Consider the following 10,855-nt stretch of genomic DNA (forward strand, 5'->3'; position numbering starts at 1 on the left):
TATTCTCCGCCTACCTAATGCATATTTAATTTCGGTGATGTGACCTTGCGCAGTGCTCGAAACAAAGAGTTATATTCTTCATTAAGCAACTTCTGTTGTAGAAGCTATCTGACTACATCAGTTACGTTTACAAAAGATGAGAAAATTCAGCCAGGGGACATAAAATTCGACTGGAAGACAGCAGGACGGAGGCGGCGACAGGCGCTGCCGCGGCCCTAAGATGGCGGCGCCGTGAGGGGGGAGCGGGCTGGACAGGGACGGCTGTCGAAGCTTTATTGTTCCCGCTGCCGCCGCCGCCCGCCGTGTCCGCCGCGCCGTGCCTGCCGCGCCGTGCCCAGTAAAGGTAAAACCATGGCGGAGCCGGCCAGGCCCGCTCGGCACCGGGGGGTCGGGGCGGCTTGGCTCCCCCCTGACGCCGCCTGGCTGTCCCGGCTCCAGCCACCCCTCGCTACTCCGCCTCGGAGGGGATGGGGCGCTTCGCCTCGTGCCGGGGAGCCGGGGGACGGGACGGGTGGTGGCTCCCCCACCCAGCAGAGAGGGACCAGCCCCTGCGAAGCCTCTCAGGAGGTTGAGGGGAGCCGAAGGATGCCTCTGTCTTCAACCTGGCCGGGTGCGGGGACCCCCACACTCTACCCATGTTAAATCGAAGTCAGCCTTGTAGGAGCTCCTCGAGTGCCCATGAAACGCCGTCCTTCTCATTTTAAACACTGCCCATGTCCCGTCTGCCATCGTTGCCTTGTGGCAGGAGCCTTTCCTTTCGAAACCTACACATAAAAGATGTTTCCTCTGAAATTTTGTCTCTACCAGTGAGCCAAAGCCTGTCTGCTGGGTTCCATTACCCTCCAAAGGTGTTATATTACCTGTGCATTAGGGTTGTGCCCCTGCTTAGGCAGGTGTGACCCTCCAGGAAGTTTTTTAAAGGTGTGCATGGAAGTTTTATCTTGTCCTTTGGTCACAGTAGATTCCTCTCCTTGCTTTGGACCACTGATCACATCTGTTTTCTGAGATTATCCATCAAGACTGACCTGTCAAGAGACAAAGGAACATTTTTTTTTCACTAGACCAAAAAAATGAGGAGTCTCATTTGGTTTCCTCTGTGATCTCCAGCTCAATTGAGCTGCTGCAGGGGAGCAGGGAGAAGAGAGCCTCGGGGCTGTCCCTGTCCCCAGGGCAGGCGAGATATGTTACAGAGAGGTGCTGTGGGGGGTCCTGACCAGGACCCACGTCCTCCATGCAGAGGGAGAAGCTGCAGTGAGGTGAGGCTTGGGGGCAGTTTCCTCTACTGTGCTGGTCAGGAAGGCTGACACACCTGATTTATGGGCTATACATAGCATAAGGCAGAAGGGTTCTGCAGGGTTCTGGTTAAGATATGCCAAGTGCCTTGTGTTGGAAGAGGAATTTGAGTTTACATCCTGGTTCAAAGACAGAATGGTGCAGGAACAACTTGTTGAAATATGGACCAGAACAGAGAGGTCCTTTCCCAGCCTCCGTGCCCTACTTATTCACTCTTGTTTTCTCTCTTTCCACTGTATTGTAACTTCCTGGACATACCACTTAAAGAAGGTGCCCAAAGTGTCCATGTTGTCCCTCAAAAATCAGCTCAGCAGTTATAAAATTATTCCAGGAGATGGAGGAGGCATGTTGGCTTTGTGGGCAAACCCTACTTGGCTTTCACAATCTTCCTCTGCTGTTTTGGAGCATCTGCACTCATGTTCGAAGAGTTGTTGAAAGTCCTTTTGTCTTAGTGGAGTTTTGGGGCTGAGGAGGTGCCTCTCTTGACAGCCTGATGCAGGAGGTGGCAGTGGTGGAAGTCCAGGTATCTTGATAGACTCAGCTCCCAGTAATCCTGTGTACTTAAAAAGAAGTCTGGGGGAATCAGATCCATTTTGGGGTAACCATGCCTGAGAAGTATAATTTTAAAGGCCTTTGCATCAAGGCACCTTAGGGGTGGCAAAGAGCCATGTCAGCCCTTGGCTGTGGGAACAAATGGCTCCTGTACTTCTGCTGATGCAAAATGGGTCACAAAAAACTGGTCAAAAACTTTGTTTTTCTTAATAAGTCACTAAGCAATTGCAACACACCATCATCTGTGACGTAAACCTACCTTACAAAAAGCAGTTCAGATGCCCAGCTTTTGTTTTTTGAGGATGTTAAGGGAACCTGCAAAATATAATTAGCACTTTTGGTGTTCTTGGGCACGGTGATCCATGGCTGAGCAGTGACTGGAGCAAACTGGCTGTTTCTTTGGGTTTGTGCAGGTTTCCCACTGCATGATTTTGCTTGCTTTTTGGCGCAGTTCTTGGTTTGAAGAAAATTTGCCTTTAAGAGTTGTAGAAGAGCTGTTTGTTTTTTGATCTATTCATCAGTGCAGACAGCCAAAATGTGTGGGGTTTGAGTGGTATATTCTGCTGCCTTTAGAGACTGTGGAGTGCTGAATTTAGTCAAAGTGTTGCTTATTTTCCTCTGTTACTAGTCTGCACTGATGCTCTGAACTGCATCAAAATAGACTGAAAAACAAATTGGTGTGCCCTGGTTCCTTGTGCTGGATTTCACATTATCCTCTGGGTGAGCTGCCTGCTCTGCCCCTTTGGAGCACCCCAGAGACAATTAATGACCCCTCAGCCTCTTTCAGCACTTCAAAGGCTGAATTACTTTTTGTGGGAGAGGTAAGAAAATTGAATTGCAGTCCTTGATTTTCTGGCTTTCTAATAACCCTCAGTGTAAGATCATCATCTTGGTAACAAGAAAACAGGAAACTGGTAAACAGCCGCAGAAAGTATTCAGATCGTGATTTAAGGCTGTCTCTGCTCTTAACTCCCCAGAGCTAAAAATAGAACATTGCCCCCTCACTCCGAGGCCACTGTCATGCCCAAGGGACTGCAGGCCTGAGCAACACAAGAGATGTATCCCAGCTTTCTATCCTACTTCGTTCACTGATTTCCGTGAGGATTGTGAAATGAGACTTTGATTGAGTGCAAATGGGCTGGGATATGGTGAGCTCTTCTCACCGGGCAGGGAGCCTTCCTGGGCTGGCAAACACTCTCCTGCAATGACCACTTCGGATTTTAGCTCCCCAAGCAGAGAGCTGAGTGTGGGGAACAGGAGGGTTGTGGGAGTGCTCCTGTGAGCCCCTCTGATCAGCTCCAACAGAAGTGGCATTAAGTGGGGACAGAAAAGCTGGATACTTCCATTTTGCTTATCTCTTTCTGTCCACTTTTTTCCCCTGCCTTCTTAGTTTTAGCTTTTTAGATCTTGCATAGGACTCCCTGTCTTATAGTTTTGCACTGGGTGTGCAGGATGATTTTATATAGCTCTATTATCCATGTGAGCACTGCAGGTTCCCTGTCTCTGCATGGCTGCAGCAGAGCACTAGGCTGTGGGTCTGTGCCACACAGAACTAGTATGCTTGGACAGCTTCATCCTTTGGCAGTGAGGCAATAGGTGTTGGATTTTTAACTTTTTTTTTGGTTTTTGTTTTGTTTTGTTTTGTTTTTTTGGGGTTTGTTTTTTTTTTTTTTTTTTTTTTTTTTTTAAAGCTACAAAAAGCCTACTCCATGTGCATCTCTGGTGAGAATTTCAGGCATGGAATACATCCTCAAGCTAGTCACTGAGATGGATACAGGAAGAGCTTTTGTTACATTACTAATGACAGCAGCTATGTTGACACACCTTGTAAAAATCCTTAATTATATAGCAAGGGATATACAGAATCCTTTTGCTTAAACTTTAGAGGCATTACAGTTCTTTCTGTGCCTTGTGATGGATGTTCTGAAGGTGCGGGTAAAGTGGCAGCAGAAACTGTGAGGGTGGGATGGTGTGTCGTCCGTGCACCTTTGGAGCCCCTGTCTCTGTAGAGTCTGATTGCTAAAGTGCTTGGTCCTAAATTTCAGTTATCTTTTGATGAACCTGGTGATGTGCATGGCTTTTGAGTCTGTTGGATCTAGATGCAAGTAATTATATGAATAATGAAGAGAAGTGATTTAATTTGGGCACACTTTTCAGTTGTGGATAGAATTTCCTCTTTCATTCTTCCTTCAACTTCCCCCAAAAAAGAAAGGTCATTGCTATTGAGAGATCTTTTTCCTGTTCTAATGTAGTTTAAAGAAAACAACATGATAGCCTCAAACTGTGGAGGTGTGGGAGGACAGAAATAAGTGGAAAAAAAGCATAAAGAGCTGAAACTGCACAGTAGAGGGTGATGTTTTCTGCAGACACGTTCTGGACCTCCAGTACTTCTGCGGTTCAGAAGGAAAAGAGTCATCTTTGCTGAAGTGGGCGTCCTGAGAGCAGTCGCAGATGACAACTGTTGCTTAAGGGTGACAAAGAGATATTTATCAAAAAGTTGTCAAGTAGAGCCTTAGAAATTGTAGGCACTGTTGAAATTTTGGCTTAAATGGATTGATCTTGCAGTTTCATTGGAAGTCAGTGGAAGGAAAACTCCTAAGCCACCTTGGTGCTTCCCCTGGAAAACTGACAGGAATGAGGCTTAAGATGTCCCCTCAAAGGATTAATTTTGCAAGGCCTGTTGTGCAGCTCTATTGGGCAAATGCCCTGTCTCCTTTGTCCCCTTTCTGACTCCAGTGAGTGGTATTTTGGAAGAGGGCAGTTCTCATGTGGCTAATGTGTGAGACAACCCAGGAACAGTCTGCTTAAGCCATGTTTTACCTTAAGTTTGAAGTCCCCAGTGGGGCTGACTCCCAAGAGGAGTCAGAGAAGCCGCTTTAAGCTGAAGAAGTGACAATTGGCTTTTTCCTACCACTGGTGTTGGCAGAGGAAGACAGTGCAGGCTCTGTCAGCACTCATCGCTGCTGAAGTACCAGTTACCTGCTCTCAGAGAGAGATTCCCAGTTCTGCCCAGTTCCCCAGCCAAATCTCCCAAAAGTAATCTAGTGGATGGCTAGGAGACATAGTCACACAAAATTTAACTGTGTGATGGTGGAGGATACTGCACTTAAAAACCAGTTATCATGACTGAGCTTCTTACTGGAAGAGAGACATTAGTCAAACCCAAGTTACTGAGCCTGGAAATCTGTGAGGCAATGATGGATGAGCAATCAGATTGCTGATGGTGGTCCCCTCTGGCTCTTGGGTCCTCTGAATAGGGTGCAAATGCCTTAGGGCTGGTCTTGGCCAACACCCCTTGTTATAAATGTCTGTTCTCTTTGATGGTACTGGATGGTTTGGGTTCCTATAAATAAAGAAATAAAATGTATTTAAACAAATATGTCTGTGCTAATTACTCAGGACACATTTTCCAATACTCCGAGTTGCTGTAATGAAGAAGGGGACATGCTGGTAGGCTGCTTAGAGCTTCACTGTTTTGAGCTCTCATGAGCAAATATGTCTTCTATATTCCTGCCAGGAATAGAGGGAGCAGACAGTGCTGCTGCTTCCTCCAGCTTGCCACGGTGCAAGCAATAAGTTTCATGCAGGAGGCTGTTCATGGAAAAGTGAGCAGATGTCTCTTCCAGGACATCGATTTCTCCTGCTTATCATTTTGTAGGAAGAGCCGTAGCTATTATTATTTAACCAGCAGACTCAGTTTCAACTCAGCTGAAGGACTTCCAGTTGAAATCCTCTGAGGAAGGAGTGGGTGGACTAAAACCGCTATTACATGGAGTCTGGCAAAAGAATCGGGTTTGTCTCTTCTCCCACGACCAGCAGCAACTCTGCTGATGGCAGCTTGGTTCCTTGTGGTTTAAAATGGTGTGGGAGGAGAGCAGAGCCTGCATGTTGGATCGACTGGAAGTACAGGTGGTTGGCCCTGTACAGGGGGGAGGGGGTGGATCTGGTACTTGGAAAGATGAGCTGCAGATCAGCCAGCCTTTGATAGTGATGTGCCTGAAGAAGTTCTGGCTTGTTGGGGCCGGGGCAGGAGGGTGGGCTATCAACCCGCACGGTTTTTTCTGCCTTACAGAGAAGGACTCACCAGCCCTGTGCTCTTGCTTCAGAAGTACTGAGGAGCATAACACCTCTGCATTGAGGTGATGTCAAAGCCATCTATGATCTTCTCCCAGTGCTGGAAAAACAAGTTTCATAGCACTTCATCTTTAAAGCCTGAGGGAGCTCTTGGCTGCACAGGAGAGCCCTCCTGCATTTCTGGTATCTACCAACATTGTTGTTCAGCCTTCTGTAGGTCTGGGATGAGGTGATGTCTCTACTCTCTTCTATTCTTCTATTCTCTGTCTTTCTACAGCCACCAAAAGCAGTGCCATGCAGAAGGACAGCTGAGGTCCTGCCTGCCTGTGGACAGGAAGTCCTGCTTCCCACAAAAGCTGAGCTCCAGAGGAGTTGGTGCCTTCAAGAAGTGAGATGTCAGCTCAGCCTGCACCCAGCATCTGCTTATGATGTGATTTGGTACAAGGTGGGAGAGCCTCTGAGCCTGATTTCATGCGAGGCAGAGCTTTGAGATTGGTGTATGTACAGTGGCTGTTAAAGCTCGTACCCTGGTGATAGACTATACTAGTCCTGTTACCTACAAGAAAGCAGGAAGCTGAGTGCAAAGATGTTAAACGTTGAAGATCATGTTATTCGTGTCCATCCACGGGCTCTTTCTCTAATGCTTATACTGTTCCCTTTTGCCTAACATGCCACTTGTTAGGCATCCTAGTGTGTGGACAAGGCAGTAAGGCAGTAATATCTTTATCTTGTCTATCTTAGATAAAAACTCCAGATGACCCAATGATAAAAATTCTATTAGCAGATGTCCTATCTCTCCTCCCTCCTGCAGTGGGTTGGGGAGGCATAGAGGTTAAAGAGGGGCTCCGGTAGATGGGATTAGGTTTATGGACTTCTCCCAGAAATTACATTTTAGGGGAAAAGACTCATAAATCAATGAGCTGAGACCATGGTGTGCTGAAGGCCCTGGGATGCAAGCAGAGTCCTGTCTCTAATGTTCACATGACCCTGCTCATCTTACCAGTGATTTGGGGGAGAAAATGAACTGGTCCCAAATCACTTAGTGCTTTGCAGCTTCAAACTAACACCTCAGATTCTCCTCTGTAGTCTGAACAGGTCTTCATGCCCTACTTCCTATTGCGGCACGTGTCCGACTGCCAGTGATCTCTCTGACCCGGCTAGCAGTGGAGTGGCTGGAGACGGGCTGCAACACGTGGTGGAGGATGCGGGTACCCGACTGAAGAGCGCTGCCCCCCAGTGAACATGGGGTATTGAGGACAGCTCAGAGAGACTCCCAATGTGAGGCCCTAGAACACCGCGGGCTTTGGTACTCGGGAGCGAGGTTTCGTGAGGATCAGCAGAGGAGAGAGGGGATGTAACCTTTCAATTTTAAGTCTTGCTTTCCTTTTAAAAGCTGCCAAAGAAGACCCTAAAACCATTACATCAACACTTTAAGATCAAAATAATCAACCCCACTCCCCTCTAGAATTTTTCTTAAATTTAATTGATTTCTTTTGAGATGCATTTATTGTGTTGTTGTTTTGTTACATGGTTGGGATGCTAAGAGATTATTTTTCATTTCAATAAGGTAATAATTTAAATTTTAGTTTTGATTTTGCAATATTTAACAGACTTCCTTTCCCAGTTTTTGCATTATGCCATTATGCCCCCCATGTCCCTGAACCCACTGACCCTGAGAATGGAATGGGAGATGGAATCTGCCATCCCTAATCTGCCATTAGGGAAGATTGGCCATTCTTCCCTAACTGCTTTCTGTCAGCCCTCAACCCTACCCCCACTTTCCTATTATAGTTAATTGGCAGTTCCTGATTTTTGTTATAATTCAGGAATATAATAATAATTTATATTTATTTATTTATTTATTTATTTATACTTATAATTTTGTTATAATTATATATATATAATTATAATTTGTTTGTTGCCGAGATTGCTGTTATTTCCTGTTTAATTATGAGGGTGACCCTCGGAGTTAGGCCAGTTGACCCATTTGTTTATTTATTTAACTTTGCAGCATGAACCCACCTGTTTAGTTGTAAACTTTATTTACAGTATTCAATGTATTTTTGTTCTCAAGTTTAGTTAAATGGATTATAAAGTCCATTAAGTAGAGTGTCATTTTAGTTAAAATAAGACTGTTATACTTTTTATTTTAAATGAAAGAAGAGGGAGGAGTTGTGCAAGTTTGTCCTGGAAGGGATGGGCTAGGGACTGGCCACACAGCCACACCCCACCATCAAGCCTCAAGAAAGAAGAAGCCACAACTGATGACATCCAAGCAGCTTATGGTGAGGAGAAAAGGACTTGCAAAGGACTCTGGGACCAGTTGGGAGTGGCCATGCAGATCAACAGCCCATGATTAGCCAGAAGGCTTCTAGAACATTCTGAGAGTCTACATTCTATGAGAGACTATATATATGCATGTTGGCCTCACTTCGATGTCTTCTGAAGTAGCCTTTTTATGTTTTGTTTTGCACCCATGTTTACGCCCTTTTATTTATTTAATAAATATCTTCAGTTTTGGCATTTCAGCTGTACCTGTCCCTTCTTTGTTGCTGTGCCACTTGACCACACCATCGTCGAGCTCCCGAGACCAGAGGGTTTCCCCATGTGCCCCGCAGATCCCTGGCGGTGTTGTTGCTGACCCGTCTCCAGACGCTCCACTGCTAGCTGGGTCAGGAAACACTGGCGGTCTGACACGCACCGCAACAGCTTCCCTGCCTGCCCTTTCAGAAACCAGCTGCTGAATTCAGCATCAGCTCCAGCCCCTGGCTGCAGGCACAGCCTGGCACTGCGGTGCCTGATCTGATGGGCACTCACTCACACCTCCATGAGACGTATGGCACATCAGGGAGACTCTACTCCTTTTTTATAGCTCCTGGGACTCAGTACCCAGTCCATATCTGCTCATTTAGGTTTGAACACTATCTAGACTCTTCAGGTGTCAGAGTAAGTTGCTGAATTTGAGGAGTGTGAGTTCAGAATGAGGATCTTGCTGTTACCAAAGAATTGAAGCATCGTAAACTACTAAAACGTGTAAACTGAAAAGTCATTTTCTTACTCTTTCTTTCTGTCTTGTAGAGAGAAGTGCTACCGGGATCCATTTCCTTTTCATTATTTGAGCTTTGTAAAAGCAGTGTGAGACCAAGGCAAAAGGAGGCCAGTAGGAGCTTCCCAGTTATGGCTGGAGTTGCTGCCCTGGTTGTACACTCTCTGCAAGGAGCAGTCCTTCTGTGACTGCACCATCTTCATTGGGAATGTGCATTTTAGAATGCACAAGGTGGTTTTGGCTCCTGCCAGCCTGCTGTTTAAATCCGTGTTGGACAGCACAGACACCATCTCCAACTGATGCTTCTGTGGTAACACCTTAGGAGTTTCCACTCTTACTTGAGATTACGTACAATGGCAAACTCCCACTGAGGAAACACAATTTCACCAAAGTAATCTCTGTGGCAGATAGTCTGCAGATGTTTGATGTGGCTGTTAGTTGCAAAAACCTCCTCAGGGATCTCATAAGTTGTTCTGCTCAGGACCAGGTAGTAAAAGGAATCTTCAGCCAGGAAGCAGATTCATCTGGAAACCAAGCTGAAGCTAATTACCTGCCCCAGTCTGGAAGACCTGATGAAGAAAGAACATTTATTATCCTCATTCAGAGAGTTTCTTCTTTACCCTGTAGAAGCAGAAATGGAAGCAGGTGTTTCTCCTCCTGGCTAGGAACTTACCGTGAATCATACCTGGGTTCATCAGGACACAATGTCAAGTGAGTGCAGGTCCCTCCGGGAGGATTCAGGCTCTGGCCCTGACCAGCCTGCCCATGCTGAGTGGAGTGGCTGGTATGGAAGAGGAGCTTGCTGAGCTGCCAGAGGGGGAAAGGCGATCAAGGGATTTAGGTGAGATGTCATGGGTCTGGACACACCATTACCTCTTATTTGCAACACGTTGGCTCACATTTGCCTGTTTTGGGGTAATTTTTACTCTCTGTTTAATCTTTTTAGTTTGTCCTGGGTTGGGAGAAACCGCAACGTATCCTCCTGTTCTGCAGAGATTTTCTTCCTTTGGCTTTTGTAGTTGCTTCATGCTCATTGCTTTGCCAGAGCTGTAGTGAGCAAAACTTTTATTGGCCGGGCATGTGATTGCCACGCAGTGTGATCTGTGTTACTGCAGGACATAGGGCTGATTAGACAATCTGTCTAACAGCAAGTGAACAGAGTTGCTTGCTAATACTACCTTATCCTTTAAACTCCTATTCAGGATGGGAGGAAAACAGAGGCTGTACTGGGTTTAAAATAAATGTTCCATTTATAACTGGTGTTAAATAAACTGTTGGTTTTCCCTCCAGGCTGTGTCATGTCTTCAGAAGGGATTTATAAGTCACAGTTTTCCTTTTATAGCCAATGTGCTGGTTACAAACCGATGCCTTTCAATCACATCATGCTTTCTGCAAATCCATTCAATTAGCAAATAACTAACCTTGTTTCTCTCGCACAGCAGCAGAGAGCAAAACTATAAAATGGATTTCTTTGTTTGATCTGAAAATGTTTTCTCTGAGACTCTTTCTGATGCCCAGGCTGTGCTGAAAAGACTCAAAGAGTGCAGAGAAATTGATGCCTCTCAAAAGGAGGTAGGTGTGTTTACGTCCATAAATCATGAAAGTTTTTTCTTCACCCTGCGAAGGGCTGTAATATTTTGTGCCTTGTTTAGGAAATTGTTTCATGGGAAACTGCTGCCTGGTTGTTTGAAGGGCAACATGTGCTCACCTGAGAGAAGCGTCTGTAAATGCAGGTTGCTCAGGCATGCAGGTAAAGAAGTATGTCCTGCCCTGAAGACATCCTTGTGTTGTAGGAGAGCTCCAGCACAGATTTCTCTTCTCCTGTTTTTGGCATTTGCTTCAGGAATTGTATCGACTTGTAAATGGCTGACATATGAGATCCTAAAATAG

General features: G+C 45.9%; 1 protein-coding gene and 1 long non-coding RNA gene across 3 annotated transcripts; both read left to right on the forward strand.

Annotated features, from left to right (window-relative positions):
- Nucleotides 1–203: 203 nt before the first annotated feature.
- LOC129129838 (uncharacterized) lies at nt 204–8,442 on the forward strand. 2 transcript variants are annotated; one of them, XR_008535481.2, is made up of 4 exons: nt 204–343; nt 5,918–6,102; nt 6,197–6,364; nt 7,006–8,442. It is a non-coding gene; the product is annotated as an uncharacterized LOC129129838 (long non-coding RNA). The 2 variants fall into 2 exon arrangements; XR_013185153.1 differs by having other exon boundaries at nt 6,197–8,442.
- Nucleotides 8,443–8,746: 304 nt separating this feature from the next.
- On the forward strand, nt 8,747–9,810 carry ZBTB40 (zinc finger and BTB domain containing 40). The gene is given in 4 exon segments (XM_077190344.1): nt 8,747–8,753; nt 9,066–9,259; nt 9,261–9,583; nt 9,585–9,810. Coding segments are annotated over 4 exon segments (750 nt in total).
- The last annotated feature ends 1,045 nt before the right edge of the window (nt 9,811–10,855 follow it).

This window comes from Agelaius phoeniceus, chromosome 24 (assembly GCF_051311805.1).
Source record: "Agelaius phoeniceus isolate bAgePho1 chromosome 24, bAgePho1.hap1, whole genome shotgun sequence".
Lineage (NCBI taxonomy): Eukaryota > Metazoa > Chordata > Aves > Passeriformes > Icteridae > Agelaius > Agelaius phoeniceus.